Genomic DNA, 24,061 nt, shown 5'->3' on the forward strand with positions numbered 1-24,061 from the left:
GTATCTCATTCATTCGGGTGCAGGCACATGTAGGAGGCGTAGGGTGGAATTTTCAGCAAGCGCTTTTACGCTTTCTGAAAATATCCACCCTACGCCTCGTGTGGCAATTAGCCTTAATAGAAGTGGAAGGGCAGAGGAGGTCAAAGTGTCCCTAAGTAGAGCATGCAAATAGACAGCCACCTTTTGAGCCAATGCATTTACTTTGTGCTGCAGTGTCTCATTCTGGTGGATTTACAACAGAACATAGGTCTCTGTCTCTGTGACAGTTTTTTCACTGCTTAATTAGTAGAGATTTCTTAATCTCATTACCATATTTTATATCAAATTTTTTCAAGTTTTTATTATATTTTGGCAGTTCCTTTCATGCTATCTCATCTTTGTCTGTTATTGTTTTCCCTTTTTGAAATATGTTGTTACAGATGCCATTCAAACAAAAACAATGATATTTTATTTTTCAGGAAGGAAAGGAGGTGAATTAGCCTCAGCTGTACATGCCTATACAAAAACAGGTGATCCCTACATGCGCTCATTGGTCCAACACATCCTTGGCTTAGTGTCCCATCCCATTCTTAACTTCCTTTACCGCTGGATATATGATGGAGAACTGGAGGACACTTACCACGAGGTACATGTTAATGTTTTTGCTAAACCCCTTTGTAGGGGTTATGCGCAGTGCCATTTCTCCTCCAAACATGGTGTGTGCAATGACATCCAGATAGTTCAATTTTGGTCTCATCTGACCAGACTATATTTTTTCAGAATTTCAATGGCTTGTCCAAATGTTGTGCAGCAAATTTTAAATGAGCTTCAACATGCTTTTTCAGCAGTGGAGTCTTGAGCGTTGAGCTTGCATAGAGCTTCCATGTTGGTTGAGTACATTACTTATTGTTTTCTTTGAAACAACTACCTGCTAATTCAAGGTAATTCTGAAGCTGTCCGCGAGTGATCCTTTGCTCTTTGTTCTTTCTGATTATTTTGACTCCACTTCCAAATTATGGCCCCAGCGGTGCTCACTGGAACATTCAGAAACTTAGGAATACGTCTGTAACCAATGCCATCAGTATGCTTTGGTTGTGAAGGTCTTGAGCGTGCTCTTTGCTTTTACCCATCATGAAATGCTTCTTGTGTGATACCTTGGCAATGAGAAACCTTTTTATAGGCCATCAATAAGGACTAAACCAGCTGATATTAATTTGCACTAATAGGGGCCAGCATTGCTTTCTAAATACTAACAGATTTTAGCAGGTTTCTTGGCTTTTCATGCCTTTTTGCGCCTCCTTTTCTTCATGTGTTCAATACTTATGCACTGTGTCATTCCGCTTTATTACACAAAACTTGATTCAAAGACTTATTTGTTTTGATTTCTATGTATGTGTGCATTACTTGGGTTGTTACTGACATCTGGTGTAAATTTCATGTCAATAGCCCCATTAGAAATATATTTAATGAGAAAAATGTTTATGTGTTCAATACTTATTTTCCCTGCTGTACATATGAGAACAAGCTTTTCTTAGTTTGTATAAATAAACTTCTTCATGCCCTTAGGGGTTGCCTTCCAAGTTACAGTAGGGCTCACATTTCATAGCATGTACCAGATAAACTGTTTACAGCAAATTGTTTTAGAATTGTTCAGATTCATGGCTCTCGCTATTAAGATGAAAACCTTTTATATAGAATAACAGAAGATTGCAGCAAATAAATATTTTATTTGCAGTTATTGAACAGGTATAACCAGTAACGTAAAACATTATTTTTTTACTTTATTGTGTTACTGGCCATCTAACATTCAGTGTTCAGAAGTATTGTAGCTTTCTGTTACCTGAGTACCGGTTTACTCATTCTACTTTTCCACATAAAGGTAAACTATACCATTATATATGTGTGTTGCTAAATACTGGGGACAACCATAGTAAGGGACCTTTATTCACATAATGTCAAAGAACCCAAGATTTTTGATACTGGTAGTGTGGCTGCTACATAGAGTAACATAGTGTGCTAGGTGAAAAATTACTTCTTTATAGTTTTAGAGTGATAGCACATAAAGGATTGTTTTTGATCAGTACATTTTTAAAAATAGCCCTAGCACCCCTTTCTGAGCAACAATTTTGCACAGAAAGGCAGAATTCCACTGTTATAGACAACAAGGGGGTGATGTTGGGCAGTTTAGTGCTGCGTTTTTGGGTTACTTTAAAATGTATCCATGAAAATGCCCCAGATCTTCCCTTGTTCAATACCTCAGTAAGCACAGCAAGATTACCTGACTTGTGCATATTATGACTATTATCTTATCTTGTTGGAGTAATATCACCCCCCTCCCAGCAGAACAATGGGAAGGCAGCAATATAGCAGCTCCTAGTAGATATCAAAATAGCACTCAGTAGTAATAAATCCATGTCTGGCTTTGGGACTCCTCCAGTTACATGGGAATAGGAGAAACAATAGGGTACCTGAAAGCAGTTCTAATGTGTAGTGCCAGCTCCTTCTGAAAGCTCAGACTCAGGCACAATACACTGAGATTTGTTGGTTCAAGAATAACATTTTAAATGGTAGAGTAAATTATTTGTCATGTAAACAGTGTAATTTAGAAATATAAAGTATACCATAAATATCATGACAGAATTCCTTAAGGACATGGCACAAGCATTAGCAGGAGATTCTGTGCAAATCATTAGAGGCAAATTTTGGCACCTTGACTTGAGGCTAGATAAATATTCAGCATTCAGTGACATAAAGCACCCTGTTAGCCTAGAGAAGCTACTTATGTGTCTGCCTATAGGTTGTCCCTTTTTTCAACAACACCCACATGCATCTGTATTATTAACCTGTAAAGTACAAGTCCTTCAAAATAAAATGGACTGCAGCCTTGTGCCCATATGTGCACTTCTACAGTAGACTGGATATCATACTTCTTAATACATTTCTTAGTAAAATCTTGTTTCATATTACAATATATAACTGTTATGCTGATATTTTTCTGTATATTTTAGTTCTGCAAGTTCATGTATGCTCATAAATTATGAAGTAATATAATGTCTGCTTGCTAGGTTAAGAGTAAAAGAGAGACATCATAAAAAAAAAATGTAAAAAAAAAAAAAAAAGCACTCGGATAAGTACCCATTGGGGCCTAGCATTATTCCTAATTAATATATTGAATAGTCAGACCATTTTGGTGTAAGCAGTACTTTCTTACAAATATAAAAACTGCTGCTGTTTACATTCTACTTTTGGCCTTGACATTTATCCAATAATTAATGAGAAATCATAGTACAATTAGCTATGCTGCTTCTCGCTTTTCCACCATTGAAGGCTGAAACTCACAAAACCTTGAACAAGAAATGCATTGGTATATTAACAAATAATAACCTTTATTTATTTCTTTATTTTTCTGTTTTCTTAATGATTGAACGTTGTTTTTTTCTACACATATTTGATGTTATTTCTGTTGACTATGCATTTGAAATGTAGTACTATTCAAAGTTTACCCAATGCCTTACCATTTCAAGAACATAAACCACCTGTAAATTATTATTAACACGTATTTAACACATAATTATGGCTTTGGCTTAAATAACCAGTGACAGTAATAAGAATAGTTGTCCATGTGCTTTTAGCCATATAGTGTAGATACATTTAAATGGAATGTTCACCTTCAGACAATAGTCTGAATATGAACAGCCCCTGTCAGAAAAAAAACATTTTTGTAAGTCATCTTTATTCTTTAACATGTTTAATTTTGAAATTACAGACTAGGCTCAGCGCTGCTGAAAGGCTCTCTCTTCTGCTTTCTGCTCTCAGTAGGGTATTTCCCAAACGAGGACTTGGCAGGCAGCCAAATTGGCAGGCATGCCTTCCCTTTCCTGCTTTATTTGCAAATCTGTGATACAATTGGCTGACAAAATTCAGCAAATGAAAATGAAGCAGGAGAAGGGAAGGCATGTGCAGTGTCAACTTCTGTTTGCGCCAAGTGCAGGTTGGAGTGGGCAATCCTTTTAGAAGGCATTGGAGAGAAAGCTTTATCAGCACTTATCCTGGTCTGATGATTTACCTGTTCAAATCATAACAAAAGACTTGTCAACTTAGTTGTATAAAACAGTATTAACACAAAATAATGATACTGCTTATTTAATCAATGGATCATTTAGATGGATACTGTAGATGACATTTGATTATATGTATCTAAACTAACCAGTAACTATTATCCAGCATGCGTTGAACCTGGGTTTTTTTGGATAAGGAGAAACAAACTCTAAATAAAGCCAATAGGATTGTTAGCAATATGGATTCAAGCAGCTTAGTTACCATCAAGTACAAGATACAGGTATAAGACCTGTTATCCAGAATGCTTGGGTCAAAGGATATTCCAGATAAGGGGGTCTTTCCGTAATTTGGATCTCCATACCTTAAGTCTACTGAGAATCAATAAAACATTAATGAAACTCAATAGGATTGTTTTGCATCCAATAAGGATTAATTACACCTTAGTTGGGATCAATTACAAGGTACTGTTTTATTACTACAGAGAAAAAGGAAATCAATTTTAAAAATCTTAATTATTTGATTAAAATGGAGTCTATGGGAGATGGGCTTTCTGTACTTTGGAGCTTTATGGATAACGGGTTTTCAGAAAATGGATCCCATAACTGTACTGTTATTATCGAGAAAACAAGAAATAATTTAAAACAATTAGAATTAATTGCTTATAATTACTTATAATGTAAAATCTAAATATACTTGAGTATGTGAGATATTCATATGTCTGAAATATTCCCTCTTTAGTTTTTTGTTGCTTCTGATCCAATGGTGAAAACTGATAGGCTGTGGCACGACAAGTATTCTCTGAGAAAGTCAATGATTCCATCGTTTATGACCATGGATCAGTCTAGAAAGGTAAGTTTAAAACGCCATGAAGTCTTTGTAACACTTTTACATTTAATGAAATTCTCTTCACCTTTCACCAGTCTTGGGTGATTATTACTAGGACTAATGCTATTTAAGTGTAGTAATTGCAGAGACATTTTAAAGGAACAGTTCAGTGTAAAAATGAAACTGTAAAATAGATAGACTGTGCAAAATAAAAAATGTTTTCAATATAGTTAGGCAAAAATGTAATCTATAAAGGCTGGAGTGAGCAGATGTCTAACATAATAGCAAGGACACTACTTCCTGCTTTACAGCTCTCTTAAGCTGTTAGGATTCCGTAACCAATCAGTGACTTGAGGGGAGGCCATATTGGACATAACTGTTCAGATAGTTTGCTTTTGAGTCTGACCTGTGTGCTCACAAACTAACTGAACAGTTATGTCCCATGTGACCCCTCCTGAAGTCACTGACTAACTAAGAGGTTAGAGAGCTGAAAGCAGGAAGTAGAGTTCTAGCTATTATGTTAGATATCTGCCCACTCCAGCGTTTATAGATTACATTTTTGCCTAACTAACTATATAACAGATATGTTTTTGTTTTGCGCAGTATGTCCATTTTACCAGGTTTAATTTTTAAACTGAACTGTTCCTTTAAGGGAAAACAACAGGTCAAACTGCATAGAACAGCTAAAAGCTGCTTCCTACCTAGTACCATACATACTGTATTGGACATGCACTATATCTATAGTATAGTTGTTAATTTCTTTGGCCATAGGTAGTGCATTTGCCCCACACTATTAATGGAATGCAAATTCCATTAGATTAAGGTCAAAGACAAATTCTATTGTGCCAGTTTGTGACTGGGGCCTAGAAGCTTAGTTTCCTGTTAAGTAAAACAAGAATTACTCTCATGCTAGAGAGGCCAAGTATTCATTAATAAATCCAAGGCATACATTGGGGTTCCAGTGTGCCCAAGGTACTGCAAACTAGACCTTGTTACATTGTGCCATCTTGCATTGAATCTTGACATTGGTTAGTTAACAACATGCCATGCTCCTTTAGTTCTTATATATTTCCATTTTGTAATAAATGAAATTTAATCTAACCTTTTTCTTTATGCATATATTTTCTTTATATTCATATATTTACTTGTATGTGCATAAATTTACTGTAGTATATTTGTTACAGCTTCACATCCATATGGCTTGCCATGCACATGCAATTAAGCGCCCTTTGCCTGACTGTGTATGTGATTGTACTGATGGCTTGTGCTATACCTATGTAGTCCCTGTATACAGTCCCCAGGAGTTTGCAAACTTAGTACAGTACGATACAGCATTTCTTAGAAAAATTTTAGGGAAGGCCTTGCACAAAATAATAAAGAAATTCTGCAAGAGTTATGGAATATGTATGTATTTTTCATTCTCCATTTGTGTGTCTTCTCTTTAGGTTCTCCTGATTGGGAAATCAATCAACTTTTTACACCAGGTGTGCCATGATCAGACTCCAGCTACTAAGACGATGGCTGTGGGACAAAGTGCAGAGTCTCCAAAAGATGGTAAGTCCATGTTCCAGTGTAGTGCAGTGGCACAGCAGAGTTATTACATTTATACCTGTATATCTGGTGTGCTACACCAGATAGTGCTACCTGGAAGTTGAAAATGTAAAGAACAGGTATTTTGCACTTATAAAACAAAACAAAGGTTGAACATATTGTCATAGCTGGATTGCATTAGTTCTCTTAGGTAAAAAAAAGCCATGTCAAATGAAACACCATTCATTCCTTAGAGAACCACAGCTATCAAATAGTCTGGTGTACCATGAGCCTAGCTTTTTTTTTTAACAAAATTGAGTTAATTTTACATTTATTTACACACACATTTAGGGGGGTATTTAGTAACATTTGTATTTTAGGTTTTTTTTTTTCTAAATGTATGTTTTTTTGCAGTAAGACTAAAATTTTTAGTGGAAAAAACATAATTTTTCGTATGGTTTTTTTGTATTATATGTCAAAACTGCAACAAAATAGGATATTCTTGCAAGGTGCTGTATGTCTGTGTATACATATACTTATTGGCTGTTTTGTTATGCAGTAGAACAGTGATATAGAAGATTAGCCTTTATCTACGTAATGGATTTATTTATAAGTTTTTGCTTTCTCCTATAGCTGCTGACCTTTTCACAGATTTGGAAAATGCCTTTCAAAGTAAAATTGATGCTGCATATTTTGACACTAGTAAATACTTGTTGGATGTCCTAAACAAGAACTACAATCTTCTAGAACACATGCAGGCCATGAGACGCTATCTTCTTCTGGGACAGGGAGACTTCATACGCCATCTGATGGATTTATTAAAGTAAGACTTCCTGGGGCTAATTTACTAACAGGTGCTACACTGAACCAATTTTTTTTTCTGCTCAACTTGTAGTAGATTGATCAAAGCTATTTGCTAGTGCAATGTATTGCCTATCCTCTTAAATAAACCCCCTGTCTTTAATGTTTACAGCAGTAGCGTGATCAGATTTTGCCATTTTCTGTAGATTATGTAAATCATTTATTTTATTTTGGCTCCTTATTTAATTGAACAATTTCTAATTACTTTATAGTTTAATTTTCCATAAGACATCATACTAAAAAGATTTGTATTGTTTCTCACTCTAGACCAGAGCTTGTTCGCCCAGCCACTACTCTGTACCAACACAACCTTACTGGGATCCTTGAAACTGCTGTCAGAGCAACAAATGCACAGTTTGACAATCCTGAGATCCTCAAACGCCTGGATGTCAGGCTCTTGGAGGTATCTGTGTATTTCCACTTGGTGAAACAGGGATTACAGATATCAGAAATGCTTTATTGCAAGGACTAATATTTGCACAATGTTAGAAGGGCAGGTGGTCCAGCTGAAAAGTTGGTCCATGCTTTAAGGCACTTTTGACATTTTTTTTATAGGTCCTGTTAAATGTGGATAAAATGGCGGGCAAAATGTTAGGCACTCCCCAGTGATTGTGATCACTTACCTGAGAAAAAAGCACCAGTCTGGGGTACATGCAGAAGATCGACCTTCTTCTGTTTTCTTTCTGTGTGCCAGCTCAGCATGCGCAGTAGAATGAAAAGCCAAACTTTAACAAAAAAAAAAGCCGGCCTTTTCACTCTACTGTGCATGCGTTGGCTCTGGGAAGAAAGAACAAGGAAGGAAGAGGAACGCTCACCAGCAGGTACCCCAGGTCAGAACAGTCTACTGCTAACATGAGCACAGGCCTGGGGTATCGGGTAAGTGGTTACAAATTACTGGGAGGTGCCTAACATTGGCACTCCTCTGTGATTTTAACTTTTTTTTCTCCTTTAAGAATAGAACTTATTGACGTGTCATTGCATGCTTACCTTGCATTCTTTGAGGCAGACTTACAGATTTATGTGTGTCAGTGTTTTTAAAAAGACACACACTGCTGTACAACCCACAATTAACATTTAGGAGAACAGAAAAAAAAAATATATAAAAATCAGGGAAATTTATTGCTCACAGAGATAAGCATGGAAATGTGTTTCTCCATTGTATGACACCGCTACACTAAAAAACTACTACAGGATGAGAAATCTAATCTTGTAAAAAGCATAAAGATAAAAATGTTTAATACTTATTGTGTATGTGTAATGCTTGGCAATGTAGAATAATTTAGGGTTTGGAAATGTTTTTCTTTAAACAATTTGCATGTTGAATTGTGTTGCTCCTGATTATGTGATTGTACTTTTTCCCCTCTTGTAGCAATAGCAGTCATGCCATGGTGACATACTTGATATATTTGCTGAAGTTTTTTCTATTACCAGGGGTTCTGCATTAGAAACATTATTTAAAATTACTGTTAAATTTGTCACTGCCTGCACAGATAAATTATGACTGAACAAGTATAATGCTTATAAACATTACCGAAAATCCCTAATACATCATCCTCAGTCTTTCAGGCATGCTCCAGATCAGTGCCTTTTGTCACTGCCTCAGAGAAAGATTGTGTTTAAGTTGAGAATATTTAAGGCAGTATCATTTTATGTGTATATTCAGCAGTTACTGTATGTTGTGTCCACCACCTCCTCACCTCACAATGGGCCAGATTTAATACAGAGAGAAAAAGGTTTATCACCTGAACTCATGAGTCAGTTTGAGATGCAATTCAGAAAAACTTCTCGCTGTTTATCATATGAAAACCATATTGAAGTCTATGGGGAAAAGAAGCTGGAACTGTATTAGGAGAAAAGTTGTTTTCTCCTCAAATTGAATCTCATCCATGAGTTTTAATGTGATAAACCATGAGATAACTTTTTGTCACTCAATTGAATCTGGCCAAATGTGTGAAAAACTTGTGTTTAACGTATGTATAGCAGCGCTGAACACACAGGTACACACAGGTAGCACAAATATTCCAATTAATAAGTAAATATAAAGATATAAAGTGTCATGTGGTAAGAAATAGTTGGGAGAAAGTCCCTGCCCTGTACACAATCTAAGTGGCAAGACTAATTGCAAGTTCAGATAATTAATGCCACTATAGTTGGAAGATCCTTACAACTGTGCTGGACCATCCATCCACCATTTCTGCAGTGTTCAAGATTTCTCTGAAAAGTAGAAATTGGACCTATAACCCCATCGTGATAATAGTTATTCAGCCTGGTAAAGCTATCATCTGCTATGGTATTTAAGCAGGAAGGCTACGAGCAAGTTAATTTGAAATTAAACTGAGCTTCTCTGTTGATGAGCGAGACTGCCCATAAATAGAGTTTGTTTTAAATGCTATAGGACTATATAGTCTGTATATTTTTTAACGTAATTATTAATTAGGAAAAAAGGCAGTTTTCCTTTATTTTCCTGTATAAAAATGCGGTAGACTAATACCGTAGACATTGCTTTCAAATGCTTGTATCCTAAAACATTTATAGTGTTTAATTCAGATGTACCTTCCTCGCCAGTATAAAGTAATAAACAAACATCCTAAGAATTGGCACCTAAAGTGGCGCTAGACGGAGAACATAATAACCTCAATTTTCTTTTGATGATTCAAATGGGGCCATTTACTAGAAATAAGAAGACATTATTTATAGCATTCATCTGTGCTGTAAAAATAAGAACCAAGGCCTCATCTTTAAAATAAGTCTGTTGTTATTGAGAGTGCCTTCAAGCTAATAACTTAGGCAGGCCTTCAACAAAAAAGGAGATTGAAATGTGTCGCCGAACCAATCATCTCCCCCCACCCCTTCTAACTGGGCTCTAGTGCATATTGCTTATGCAGAGTCTTCACAAGCCATTTTATTTCCCTTTTGTGTATATATAGATTGGGAAATTAAATTCCTACTGTCTAATTGGTTGCACCAATTGAGAGTGTTTGTGTCTACCTTTTAAATGTCATAGATTGATAGAAATTCAGCAGAAAATATATTTTATCACACAAAAAAATGCACTCATAAAAATCATTGCAGTTTTGAATAATAATCAGCATTTGTTGCTTTAATCATTCCATATGCTAGCTACAGATGTGGGGCTGATGATACATTTATTGTTTCTACTATGACAACTGAAGGTTATTCATTTCAGTTTTAACTCTGGCTGACATTTTCTCAAAAAATGGGATTCCTCATTTTTGCTCTTACTGTACTATAACTGTCTCATGATAACTTTTATTATTACATGCGCTCAGTACATAATGGGATACAACACAGTTTTAACACAATGGTGATTTTCCACTTATCCTTATGACCAGTGCTGTTAAGCTTGGCTTCCAAATGGGATATTTTCTGTTTTCCAGCTCTCTCTTTATAATTGTAACACAACCCTAGAAGGGAAATTGAATTGTTGTTATTGCTGCATTTAAGGAGGGAAATTAAAATCTAGGTTAACCCAAATGTAGTTTAGTGCAGCAGTTGGAAACATTTAGCTAGGAACAGTCTTAGTTACACAACAGCTAAATAAGCAAAAAGATGCATGTCGCAGGTACAGACTATACGGACGCATGTAAATATCTGATCCGCTCATGCATCACAAACTCTTTGCGCTAATGTAGTTCCATGTTATGATATTGTGTTCATTTGTCTTATCTGTTTGCCTTGTGTATTTTTTTAAATATATTTAGTATTCTTTCTTCACTTCTAGGTTTCACCAGGTGACACTGGATGGGATGTGTTCAGTTTAGATTATCATGTCGATGGACCTATCGCCACAGTATGTTGATTGTACCTTCTACATTTAATAAAAATCTTGTGCTTTTTTTAAGCCTGTAATGCATACAGTAAAATATGTTCTAAAATCATTATAGTTATCAGTATGATTAAATCAGAAATAACTTTTGTTCCTTATTTATTTATTTATTTATTTTGCTAGCTGCTTTTAAAATCAATTATACTACAGGTATAGTATCCATTATCCAGAATGCTCGGGACCAAGGGTATTCCGGATAAGGGGTCTTTCCGTAATTTAGATCTTCATACCTTAAGTCTACTAAAAAATCAATAAAACATTAATTAAACCCAATAGGATTGTTTTGCATCCAATAAGGGGTAATTATATCTTAGTTGGGATTAGTTACAAGGTACTGTTTTATTATTACAGAGATAAAGGAAATCCGTTTTAAAATTCTGAATTATTTGATTAAAATGGAGTCTATGGGAGACGGACTTTCTGTAATTCTGAGCTTTCTGGATAACGGGTTTCCGGATAAGGGATCCCATACCTGTATAAGTATTAATTACTTATATAGCAGCGGCACATTCCAGCCATAGACAAGCCCTGAATGCCACTTCTGACTTCTCTAATGCGCTGTTTGAGAACTGATTAACCAGGGATGATTAAGGGGCAGATTTATCAAAGTGTGAAATTAGAGCTCACCGCAGAAAAATGTACCCACTTTTTATTTATTTATAGGGGATTTTTAGAAGCATATTTATCATATGGTTAACTTTAAGTTTTACCCATTGATAAATACACTTTTAAAAATTACATAGCAATGAACTGAAAGTGGGTACATTTCTCTGTTGTAAGCTCTAATTTCACAGTTTGATAAATCTGCCCCTAAATGTCATACAAAAGTTGTAAAACACAAGGGGAGTGTTCACCCAAAACTGTATGATGAAAGAAAATACAGGTATGAGACCTGTTGTCTGTCCTTTGCTATTGCCAGACTATAGACACAATATATGAGAAACCAGCTTTCCTCCAGCCAAGACGAACTCCTATTTCCTTGCACGTCTATATGTTCTGTGAACAACAGACCTGCAAAGGAAGAGATTAATAACAAATTTGAGTCTTGGCTGGAGGAGAAATGACCACTAATACAGCCTTTCAATGTTATGAGTAGTCAGAAAAAGGAGAAGAACCCCCCGCCCCGACCCACCCACTTGGGGTTTTCTGGATAAGGGATAATTTAAACATGAAATAAATCCAATACAATTGTTTTGCTACCAATATCGATTTATGCAGCATAGTTACCATCAAGTACAAGCTACTGTTTCTTTATTACAAAGATAAAGAAAAACATTTTGAAAAATTAGAATTATTTTGTTAAAATAGTTTCTATAGGAGATGCCTTATTTTGGCATTCTGGATAAGGGATACCATATTGTGCTTGTGTGTATGTATGTATATATATATTATATATAAAATATTTTATTTATATTATAGATATATAATAATATATTTATATTTTATTTTTGTGTTTTTTATCATCCTTTTTAATACTATTTTTTGTCAAAATTAGTCCTAATATGATGTTGCTTGGGAAATAGATACAATATAAGAAGGGTAGGAGTGTAGGAAAGACGCCTTCCTTAATGCTTTAAAATGGTGATGCTTTGTATTCAGAAGAACTACAAAATTTTTGATTAAGAAGATCATTTTGTCTGCAAATCTCTTATTATGTCAGCACTTAAGCCAAAATCTCAGTCTCTCTCAATTCTTAATAAGCTCAAAAATCCCTTTTTATTTCAACCCTTTCTTATATATTTTTTTTTATAATTCATTTGTTCCTTTTGAGATTTAAGCATATCCTTGAAAAAAATGGCTCATTCATTGTGCTCCATTATTCACAGACTATCAACTAATTTGCAATAATTTGCCTGGAACAGTAGAATATATTTAAGTACAATCATTTTTTTTATATTTAAAATAAAATATGATGATGGATTGATGAGAAAATAGATGGTTTATTGTTCAAAAGAGCTTTATCACATAAAATCCATGTTTTTTTCCCCCCCCCAAATGAAGCCATAACTTACTTTCAGAATGCAAACATCATTTTAAAAATGCTTGAAAATGTTTGTAACGAAGTGTTATCTAATTTGTATGCACATTTAAAATAAATCTATGTACTGAAGGAGTTTGGAGAAGTGGCGAAATGCAGGAGAGAGCTAATAAGAAGATTAAGGTGGTTAAAGTCAGAGTCAAGGGAAGGTTCTGCATTTAAAGTAGCACTAGCTCTAAAATAGTCATCTTGCATAGTAAAGCATGCTTCATCAATTGTAGCATTAATTAAATGTTTCCATAAAATAATAGACTGCAAAATATTTGAATTTATGTTTTTGGAACTCAATTTCTGGCTCAGGTATGGGATATCTTTAGAAAGCTCAGAAACTCATAGACTCCATTTTAAGAAAATAAGCCTAATTTCCTTTTTCTCTGTAATATTAAAACAGTACCTTGTACTTGATGGTAACTACACTGCATGAATCCATATTAGTGGCAAAACTATCCTATTGGGTTTATTGTAAGTGTACATGTTTTTTTATTTAGTAGGCTTAAGGTATATCTTTGCATTATAAGATTTTAAAATGAAACTGACATACCCCTTTCCAAATAAATTGCAATTCAGGCTGGTCTCATATTCAAAATATCTTAAATTTTACCCCATACTCTCATATACTCTGTGTTGCCCTTAAAGCACATGGCTGCCTAAAAAATACATTTTTGCCTAATAAAACAAAACCTAATTCTAAGCAACTTTCCAATATGAATTTATTAAAAATTTTCAGTGCTTTAAAGGAGAAGGAAATGGAAAAAAAGTAAGCTTTATCAGAAAGGTCTATGTAAATACAGCCATAAGCACTTACAGTAATGCTGCACTGAGTCCTCTATCAAAAGGATTTCTTGTCTCCTTTTTTGTAAACATGTTCTTAGGGTATCTGACTTCCTCTCTCAGAAAAATCCTTCATTCCTGGGGCCAGAGAGTCTGCGCAGTTCTCTCCTGCTCCGCCCTCCCATAAGAATTCATAAAACGCACTCCCCCCTCCAATAGGAATGTGTGATCTGAGCTATAAGTACTAAGCTGCAAGCAGGAAGCTATGAAGACCAAGCTAAAATGGCAGCTGCTGTCTTAAACAAACAGAGAAAGCTTCTAGGGCTCTTTACTTATGTATGGTAAAGCTTTCTGCAGAATAAATATAGCATTCTAGATGGCACTAATGTGGCAAATCTTTTGGTAGTAAAATGCCAAAATGTAATGTAATTTCTATAGAAAGCAGCATTTGCTGAACTCTTTGTCTCCTCCAGCAAGGCAGGTCTGTCAGTTCGCTGGCTTGTGTTACATTGTTTAAAATTCCAGGGCAGAGAATAGAAAAGGAAATACAAACACTGATAACAACTCAAAAACCATTATAAATTTGTAATGAATTTATATTGCAAAGTTGCTTAAAATTGTGGTTTCTTTTATTAGGCAAACAATTATATTCTGGGTTGACTTGTCCTTTAAATATAATAATAGGACCTTACTATTTCTTTTTTAAACTCATGGAAATATTAGAATTTTTAAAGACCTCTGGAAAAGACCTTTTTTGTACATAATATAAACCATTAACATGGAATATATAGCGTAAATATAAGAGGACATTAGAGATTATGGAAAATATCTTACATGATTAGTAAATGATTAGTGTCTACAATGTGTATGTTTGACATTTGCTTTGTATGTGGCAGGTATTCACCAGAGAGTGCATGAGCCATTACCTCAGGGTGTTTAACTTCCTCTGGCGAGCAAAGAGGATGGAGTATATACTTACAGACATATGGAAAGGACATATGTGCAATGCAAAATTACTCAAAAGCATGCCAGGTAAGTACAGGGGGCTGAGGAGTGTAATGTGTACTGTATTCTTTGTTTTTCCCATCCAATTGGAATGATGACTTCATAGAGGAATTTACATAGGTGTTTTACTCATAATTACTTATTTGAGATCTAGCACCAAAGAAAGCTTATAAGCTAGGAACTTTTATGGTGATGTGGCCGTTTGTTCTTTAATATATTTACACTCTGTTTGATCTAACTAGAGGCTGTTGGTTCATAGGGCAACATTTTGGCATGTGCCCCTTTTCGTTTTATTCTAACTCGCACATCCTCAATATCCGCTTTTTGCCTCCTTTATGCATTCAAATCCTCCATAATGCACCATGATTTGCTGTGCATGAGCCCCTTAACTTCTACCCCTAATTATGATCTAATTCTTCTGTACCTTTTCATACCCCACACCACAAGAACAGGATAGGTTGCTACTCCACTGTAATCACATTTTAATGTCATATATTGACTGTGGGGACAGCCAGTGACAACCAGCTTTCCAGTTGGGGCATTGTGACCATGGTATATAGACATATACACATTTTTAAACAATTTTCATTTAAAATCCCACTTTATTAGGAAGTGATATTCCATGGGAACAGTATATAAATCATACATTTATATGTCATGCCACTTGTTTTTTCTGCTCTCCATGGTATTCTCAAAATATAGTATGCCTTTGGTATCCATTACCAGTGCCACCTCAACTGTATTTTCTGAACATGTACACAGAGTGCACTCACAGGTCTTTTTACTTTAAATCAATCTTTGGTAATTATTAAGGACTCTGTTCATTTAACTGCAAAATAAATGGCCATGATCTGTGCTCAGCTCTGACTGACACATGAATCTGTTAAAGGATAAGTAAGACTTTTATTTTGTAATCCTCTAAAATTACACTATAGAGCCCCCAGAATAACAAACCTTTCTCCCTGCATCCAGATTTATTTTTGTTTCTTTAGAACAAGCTGCTGAACTGCAGATCATTTACTGATTTCCTTGTCTAGTGTGAAGCTTTGCCCGCTTTTGCATTTTTGACACTTCTTCTCTTTCTGACTCTATAGACAATTTGTGCCTACTGGGCATGTAGAAAGCAAATGGAACAGAGTTTCAAACTAGTTTCTCTAGTAGTTTTAGAGATTAAAAAAAACAAATCATTAAGGTTGAGGAGACTGCCTCATACAGATACAAATAAACAAAAGAAATTCTGGGAAAAAAAATCCCATTTACATGGGTTGATACTATAGGCTAACGCTCAGCCACTAGGTTTTAAAGCAGAAGCCAGGATAATAGCTGATCAGATTCCCAACTACAGACTGGTTTCACCTTTTTAGAGGCTCATCAGTGTAGTGCAGGTTTATCTGATAAGCTTAGGTGGAGTTACCGTGTGGTTTAACAAACAAATCATTAAGGTTGAGGAGACTGCCTCATACAGATACAAATAAACAAAAAGAATTCTGGGAATGGATTCCAAACTCCTAAAAAAAAAAAAATCCCATTTACATGGGTTTATCCTATAGGCTAAAGCTCACCCTCTGGGTTTTAAAGTAGAAGCCAAAGCAGAGATTAAAAATAAAGTTTTACTTATTCCTAAAGCTCGCAGACTGCATTTAAGGAAGACCTAGCACCCATACACAGTATAGAGTATAGAATCACCTCTGGGCTGAGCTTAGAGAGCAAAATTTTTATAACTGTCTGTTAGGAAGTGCATCCATTTATTTAGAATTGTACAACTTAAAGGATTGATGTAACTATTGCTGTGGAATGAGAGACCTGAAGGGTAATAAAATTCTGTGATTAGATTTTTAGAATTGTTCTCTCCATATGTGTGCGTAGGTCACTGAATGCTGCAAAAAAGATTTTATGATTTTCTTTTCTTTTAAACAAAATGTTTTTTCTGGTCTATAATAGTAAAACACTTTGTTAGGATGCTTTCCCTATGTACCACTGTGCACTGTGTCTGAATGGTTTACATGGTGGATTATGTAAAGCAAACAGAACATGTGGTTCAATGGTATAATCCTTGGCTCAGGGTTTTATATATATATATATACATACACACACAAAGGACGGCACACTGCTACATAACATATATATATAGTATTTACATTTTAACCAACACTGTACAGTATTAAATGGGATTGATGAACTGTGTTCTATTGACTTTGTTTTGCTAATATTGCAGAGCTCTCTGGGGTACTCCATCAGTGTCACATACTGGCTTCAGAAATGGTCCATTTTATTCATCAGATGCAGTATTACATCACGTTTGAGGTATTCTTGAGGTCCTTTTCATGTAATAGATCATTTTAGATTTACTTTCCATGCTTTTCATTAATAATGCCCCTATGTGTGTACAAGGTATATTTTCTGATTGAGTGAATGTATCCTCAGGTCCTGGAATGCTCTTGGGATGAGCTTTGGAACAAGGTGCTACAAGCGCAAGACTTGGATCACATTATTGCTGCACATGATGTTTTCTTGGACACCATTATTTCTCGCTGTCTTCTTGATAGTGAATCAAGAGTAAGTGCTTTTTCCATCTTATTTAATATATTATGTAGGTGTTTTTGCACCACTATTTTTAATAAAGCTGTTTCTTCATGTATAATGTGCTGACTAGATTGTTTATATCGTTAAGTGCTCCATAATTTACATTATACACCTTTGTTGCTGCTGGTTTATCCATATGCAATGATGAAACATTTTCTGTTGTTTCTGTTACAAGAGCTATGAATAGGCTGTAAAATATATCCTTGGTAATTTACCTGTATTAATGATTGATTTTTTTCATATTCCCCAAATCTTTAGCTAGGTGACAACTTGTAGTCTTCTTCTGCATTTATGGTGGGGTTAGGAAAATTTTTTTCGTTACAGTTTATGCTTGATGGCACTATTTGTTACTGAGAACAGTAGTGTTTTAAGCCGTTTTCAATCAGTCCTTTTTAACAGCTTGTCTGTGTTTAAGGAAGAGGTTGCTTAAACAGGCAGTAAGTTCCTTTGTTCAGTATAAGTTCAGTAAATAGTGTTTGTGCTGAACAAGCTTTTTTTTTAAAAATGTTGATTTATGTGTTTCATATGTTTTGCTTGCCTTATATACTTTAAAGTATTAAAGTACACTGCTTTCGGTTAAGCAGAGCAGTCACAAAATCTGTTTTAATTTGACTATTGTAGTTTATAAACTGAATGCTTTTGTGTAAGAATAAAGCTTTTATGCTAGATGCCTTTTATAAAAGTCTTACAAAATTCTGATCTTCATTTCAAGGTGTAGTTAAGTAGTGAATTGCATTCCTGCATATGGTTATAGATTAGAAATGTTTTGTGTTTGGGATGTTTCGGTGATATTCTTTTTCCCTTTTCCCTTAGGCTCTGCTAAATCAGCTTCGGGCTGTTTTTGATCAGATAATTGAGTTTCAGAACGCACAAGATGCGCTGTACAGGGCCGCATTGGAAGAGTTACAGCTGAGATTGCAGTTTGAAGAACGAAAAAAAGAAAGAGCATCAGAGGTGTGGCTTTACATAGGATATCATTGCTTGCTCCACTTTTGCTTCCTCTTGATTCCACTGACATTTTATAACTTTAAAAATATAAGTGAGCCAAAATAAATCCACAATGTAATCATTTTTTAAAACTTGAGAAAGTAATGGAAGAAATTAGTGACTGTGTGCCTGGTACTCATAGTAGCTCCTTAAAATACTGACCAATAAAACCAAGATTCAGATGCAGGTGTAAAATACACCCCATGTTACTTTAATTCCATTTTTATTAATGGAAATACCAGTAGTATCAGTAGTATTGATATTGTGGAGCATCAAATTAAACCCGTTTTCATAAACATTACCTTAAATAAACTTCAAACATATCTGTATAGTGGAGCCATTAGGGCTTATTTACTTGCACTGGGGAAATTCGCGTTAGTGCGGTAAGACATTTACTTTCTATATTCTGTCTTCTGCAGGGTGATCAGAACTAAGTGGTGATTGGTCACTATGGATTACTGCACTGGGGCAATTCAGCCCAGTGTTTGTAAATTAAAGGAGAGGGAAAGATACTAAGGCATTTTATTACCAATAGCTTATTCACAATAGTGCAAGCTAGACCACTATATTTATTCTACAGAATGCTTTACCATACCTGGTAGCCTAGTACCTAAAGCTCCCTCTGTTTGTTTAAGATAGCAGCTGCCATTTTAGCTTGGTCTGGCTTTACTTCTGTGCCTGCATCTCTGTGCTCTAAGCTCAGAATACAGCAGGGATGGGAGGGGGAGGAGGAGAAAGGAAGTGGAGAGAGGAGGAAGCTGCACAGGCTCATGCTGTGCCCTGAAGCACTTTGCTGAGAGCAGGAAGTCTGACACAGAAGCTTATGTGTACAGAAAAGAAGGAACCAAAAAAAAAAAACCGTGGTGTTTCTTTTCACAGAGGATTCAGATCAGCTTTTCTGTGAGTGCTTATGACTGTACTTTACATAGACCCTTCTGATAAACCTTACTTCATTTTTACCTTTCCTTCTCCTTTAATCTTCTGTGTTTCTTAAAATACAGGAGGATCACTTGATCTGTACAGGTGAAAGACGTCTTGTCAAAGTATTAAGGAATATTTTATCTAAGACATTGCATAGAGTGTCTTTTGATAAAGGGCAAAATAAGGAAACCTAATCTAATGATGTCCCAGTGGGTTGTGTCAGTTCATTGTGGATAATTTCTGAATGTCTTTACTTTAGGGACAGTGGGGAGTTACTGCAGCAGAAGAAGAAGAAGAGAACAAAAGGGTTCAGGAATTTCAAGAATCAATACCGAAGATGCGCTCTCAGCTGAGAATTCTCACTCATTTCTATCAGGTACTTACATTTATTAGGAACATAGATTCTATGTGTAATTGGCTGATAAAGCAGCATGTTTATTTAGCAGTAATGTGTCCCTTCTGTTAAATAGCTTCATTAGCACAGCAGTCTCCGTTGTTTTCTCCAGTATGCGCTTTATGCTTTTTTTTAAAAGTGAAAGTAAAATTGTAAGGAGATTAGTGTGTATTTATATTTATGTAACGTGTTAGAATTGTTTGGAGATAGGTCTGCCTAAGAATACTGAGGTGTGGAAAATAGAGTGCGTACTGTCACGAAATAGGGTTTAATTCATAGCAGTGACTGCATAACGCATACCCCTACATTTTATATCTGCTTTCAGCACATAATTACTTTTCCTTATAATATGGTGGCAAAAAGCAAATGTTATGTTTTGTATCACACACACAGTGCAAGAGGATTGCATTTTGATGTATCAGAATCTGTTTTTCTTCAGAGATAGAACATATAGTTCTTAGCTAAATTCTGAATTCATGTGTTGTGTTTGCCCTTCCTTATTCTGTGGGGAAAAAAACTGATGTCTAACAATGACAGAAAGCAAGTCATATGCCTTTTTGCCTAATATTCATATTACCATCTCTCATTCAAACCACTGCCTAGTTGCTAGAGTAAATAAGCCCCTAGCAACCAGATAGCAGCTAAAATACCAAACTAGAGAGCTGCTGAAATAAAAGCTAAATAACTGAAAATACATCATAAAAAATTACAGACCACTTGTCTCATTGTCTATATTATGCTAAAAGTAGACATGCAAATGGCTCTTTATGTCCCTGTGTGCCTTCTTCTGGGTGAACTAGCAGGTTATGTATATGCATTAAGGTTGAACTTAATGGATGTGTGTCTTTTTTCAACCTAACTTACCATCTTACTCGCTTAATAGCACAGATGCAGCCTCATAATTGTTAACGTAACAAAACACTGGTTTGGAACCACAATTTTATAACTAATAAAAGTTTTGTACAACTGGTTGTCCATGGTGTGATGCTCTGGAAAAAGCATTTCAGCTAATGCACCAGCATTGGTTATCTAAAAAACAGGAGACCTAGCAGACAGATGAGTCCCATCTCCACAAGCATATTTGTTGACTCTGAATACTTTGCCATAGTTAGCACTCAGCTGAGGGCCAAAATAGAACAATATTCAACAGATCAGTCCACAGAGTGTTTTGTCTTTATAATAATATCTTATTGTGATATTTGTTTTTGCTCTGCAGGGCATTGTTGAGCAGTTTTTGGTGTTGCTGACAACCAGTACAGATGAAAGCCTGAGATTTTTGAGCTTTAGGTTGGACTTCAATGAACATTATAAAGCAAGAGAACCAAGACTACGTGTGTCACTAGGAACTAGGGGGCGGCGCAGCTTACATGTATGATGCTCTGTAAATAAATATTCCAAACATACCAAATAGTGTGCAGTGCTTTGCTTATGTTATTTATTCAGGCAACAAACATTTCAGCGTGTAATAGCGTAATATGCACTTGAGGCTGAAAGAACGAAAATGGGTCTTTTTTTATACATTGTATTGTAGGTAGGAAGAGATTATAAGAATCTGTTTACACTGTAAATTTCAGTAATGTATATTTTTATGAAAGACACATTTCTGTTGTGATTTTTAAGCCTGTGTTATAGTATCTAAAATATCAGTCTGCATACTCTATTTTAGAACACAGTTTTGTTTTAAAGTCTTCATTGTATCAGCCTCATTTGCTAATTGCACCAAACTTCCTCATAAAGCAGGCACTATTTGATTTTTGGTGTGGATTTCCATTTGCCAATGACAACAAATTAAACTCAATTATGCACTTATGTTCTTGTTTGCATCAATCTGTTTAGCTTCAGGTTTCATATTTCAGACTCGCATGATGTTCAGGTTCTTTTCTGAGCACATATACAGGTATTAGAGGTATAAGAAAGAAGAATAATAATAAAGCCTTTGTCTGTTTAACACCTATTTTTCATTGTAAATATTTATGTAACTACACCCTGAAGTCAGGGTAACTGTGTTTTTAATTATATTTGTAAGGTATTTATACCACCTAATTCAAAATCTCATTTATTATATTTACTACGTCACAGAGTTAAACCTAGGCAAATAATAAAAAAATGTTGTTTGAAGCTTGTGTTTTATTCTTGTGTGTTACTAGTAATTTTATAGTAAAATATGATAGAAAAAATGCTAGCTCCACCAAAGGATAAGCTGAAGGTTTCCATAAAATCAAACTAAAAAATAATCCTTGGTGTAAGAGACCAGAATAACCATTAATTCCTCACTTCAATTGTGTTTGGTGCTTTGCACTGATATTCAGTTTCTTTTTATCTCAATGTGTTTAGACACTAGTAGTGGGACTAGATGCAAAATGGCACCCATATAACACAGTTAAACAAACATTCTTCTTAACATACAGAAGACTGAATGGCTTGAAAAATCATTTGTTCCCTCTGTGTTGAGTCATCTGACTTTTTTTTAAAAATGTTACAATCTGCAGCACTCCCAGATGTAGAGGCAGATTAGTGGCTTTAATAGCCACACTTCTACTTCTGCTTTGTATCCCTACTCCACAAGACAGCAAGCAGCAGACACCTGGAAACCACATCTGTTGTTACCCTTGCTTTCTGAGGCCCTCCGCATTGTCGCACTTGTCTTGGGTCACATGGCGGCCCACCATTGATAATTGTGGCCCTCCTGCATCACTTGCCTGGACCAGCTGACAACCCCCCTCCTTTTTTTTTTTTTTTTTTTTTTTGGGGTGGGATGACTTTTACACAATCGCAGTACACGCAGCAGAATGATTGCCCACTTAAATATTTTTTTTTTATTTTTACTTTAGCAAGTTCATTAATGAATCAATTGACCAACCAATGTGTATGGCTTTTTTTCAACCTCTGTTACTAGGCGTGCTTCTTTGCCCCAAAAATGCTTTACAGTTAATTTAAGGGGACATATTGTGTGAAAAACAATATTTTGCTAATGAATTGTACTTATCTAAACATAGAAGGAATATGCTGAAAAACTAGTGTTTTGGGCTGATTTAATAAAGAATTTCTCCAAAACCCTACCCCCCCCCCCTCATTTAAAACGCAGACAGGGATCATAGCAGATCTATGGGCTGGGGGGGGGGGGGCAGCACCATATACAAAAAAGTAGCTCTGAAAACTTGGTTTTAACTTTGTAAATAAGAACATGTGGAAGATGATTACCTTTCTGAATTTTGCCAAAATGTATTCTTTTCAAAAATAAATGTGGTCAACTTACTGTTTGGGCCCTTTATCAAATATAATTTGGAGGCAGGGTGTAGTTCTTGATGGAGTTGAAGTGCCAGCCAGGCAAATGTGTATGCATTTGGGTCTTTACATGCCATATACTTTGGTAATGCTATTCATTTTGGGAATAAAACTGTTCATAAGAGGCTTGGTATTCATACCTTATCATTGTTTATCTTAAATAAGGATGTGGTAAAACAAAGTGCCATAAATGTAAGCTTTAAGATGATTTTCAGAAAATTTATGAAAACTTATATTTAGTAAACATTTGCAGTTATGTAGTTTGGACTAGAAAGACTTATTACATGTTCTGTATAAATTCTAAAAATATGTGGTTTTATGGGGTAAACTACACCTAAAATGTAGGTAGTATGTATTGCACTGGCAAAAGTGGCAGCTTTTTAAAATAAACAATTTTCTGGGATCGAACTATTGAGATCACCCTCAGTAAGTGATGTGTAGGTTTGCCAGAGCAACTGGGATGCTACGATCTGATTGACATTCATAGACTATTAGACATATGTTTTGATTAGATCTGTCTGACTCCATGCTTTAATAGGATAAGAAAGTACTACATTTCAGGGTACATAGCTCTGTCAATGGGGCTGGATCACAAATAACGACCTTTACGGAACCAAGGATATATTTAAATACTGGCCAATTTGCTCCCATTAAGTCTAGATTTTGCCCAGGTTACCATGGTAACACTGAAGAATAGAACTGATTTAGTACTTCTGCCTTTTCTGTATCTGTTACAACCACAATATTACCATTATTTAATGGTGCCTCTTAACCCATATCTTTTTACTATTAAAATACTTAAATAACTTTTTGAGATTAGTTTTAGTCTCTACTGCAATCTGTTCCTCATTTTCTATCTTTACTTTCCTGACTGCTGTTTTGCAGTATCTGTTATAGTGTTTATATTGATTAAACCCAGCTTGTTTCCCCTCTGAATTGAAGTTTTTAAATATTTTGCTATTAAAGCCTTTACTTC

The 24,061-nt window shown here is 35.3% G+C and overlaps 1 protein-coding gene across 2 annotated transcripts in view; it reads left to right on the top strand.

Moving 5' to 3' along the window:
- tubgcp3 (tubulin gamma complex associated protein 3) overlaps window positions 1-21,918 on the top strand; it is a 47,847-nt gene extending 25,929 nt beyond the window's left edge. The window contains exons 11-22 of one of the 2 annotated variants that reach the window (XM_012956248.3): window positions 459-625; window positions 4,777-4,887; window positions 6,309-6,417; window positions 7,027-7,216; window positions 7,522-7,657; window positions 10,997-11,065; window positions 14,807-14,942; window positions 17,131-17,219; window positions 17,340-17,471; window positions 18,312-18,452; window positions 19,666-19,782; window positions 21,017-21,918. In XM_012956248.3, coding sequence (XP_012811702.1) covers window positions 459-625; window positions 4,777-4,887; window positions 6,309-6,417; window positions 7,027-7,216; window positions 7,522-7,657; window positions 10,997-11,065; window positions 14,807-14,942; window positions 17,131-17,219; window positions 17,340-17,471; window positions 18,312-18,452; window positions 19,666-19,782; window positions 21,017-21,175 — 1,556 coding nt within the window. In that variant the 3' untranslated portion in view covers window positions 21,176-21,918. 2 annotated transcript variants of the gene reach the window in all.
- The last annotated feature ends 2,143 nt before the right edge of the window (window positions 21,919-24,061 follow it).

The sequence above is a fragment of the Xenopus tropicalis genome, chromosome 2 (genome assembly GCF_000004195.4).
Source record: "Xenopus tropicalis strain Nigerian chromosome 2, UCB_Xtro_10.0, whole genome shotgun sequence".
Lineage (NCBI taxonomy): Eukaryota > Metazoa > Chordata > Amphibia > Anura > Pipidae > Xenopus > Xenopus tropicalis.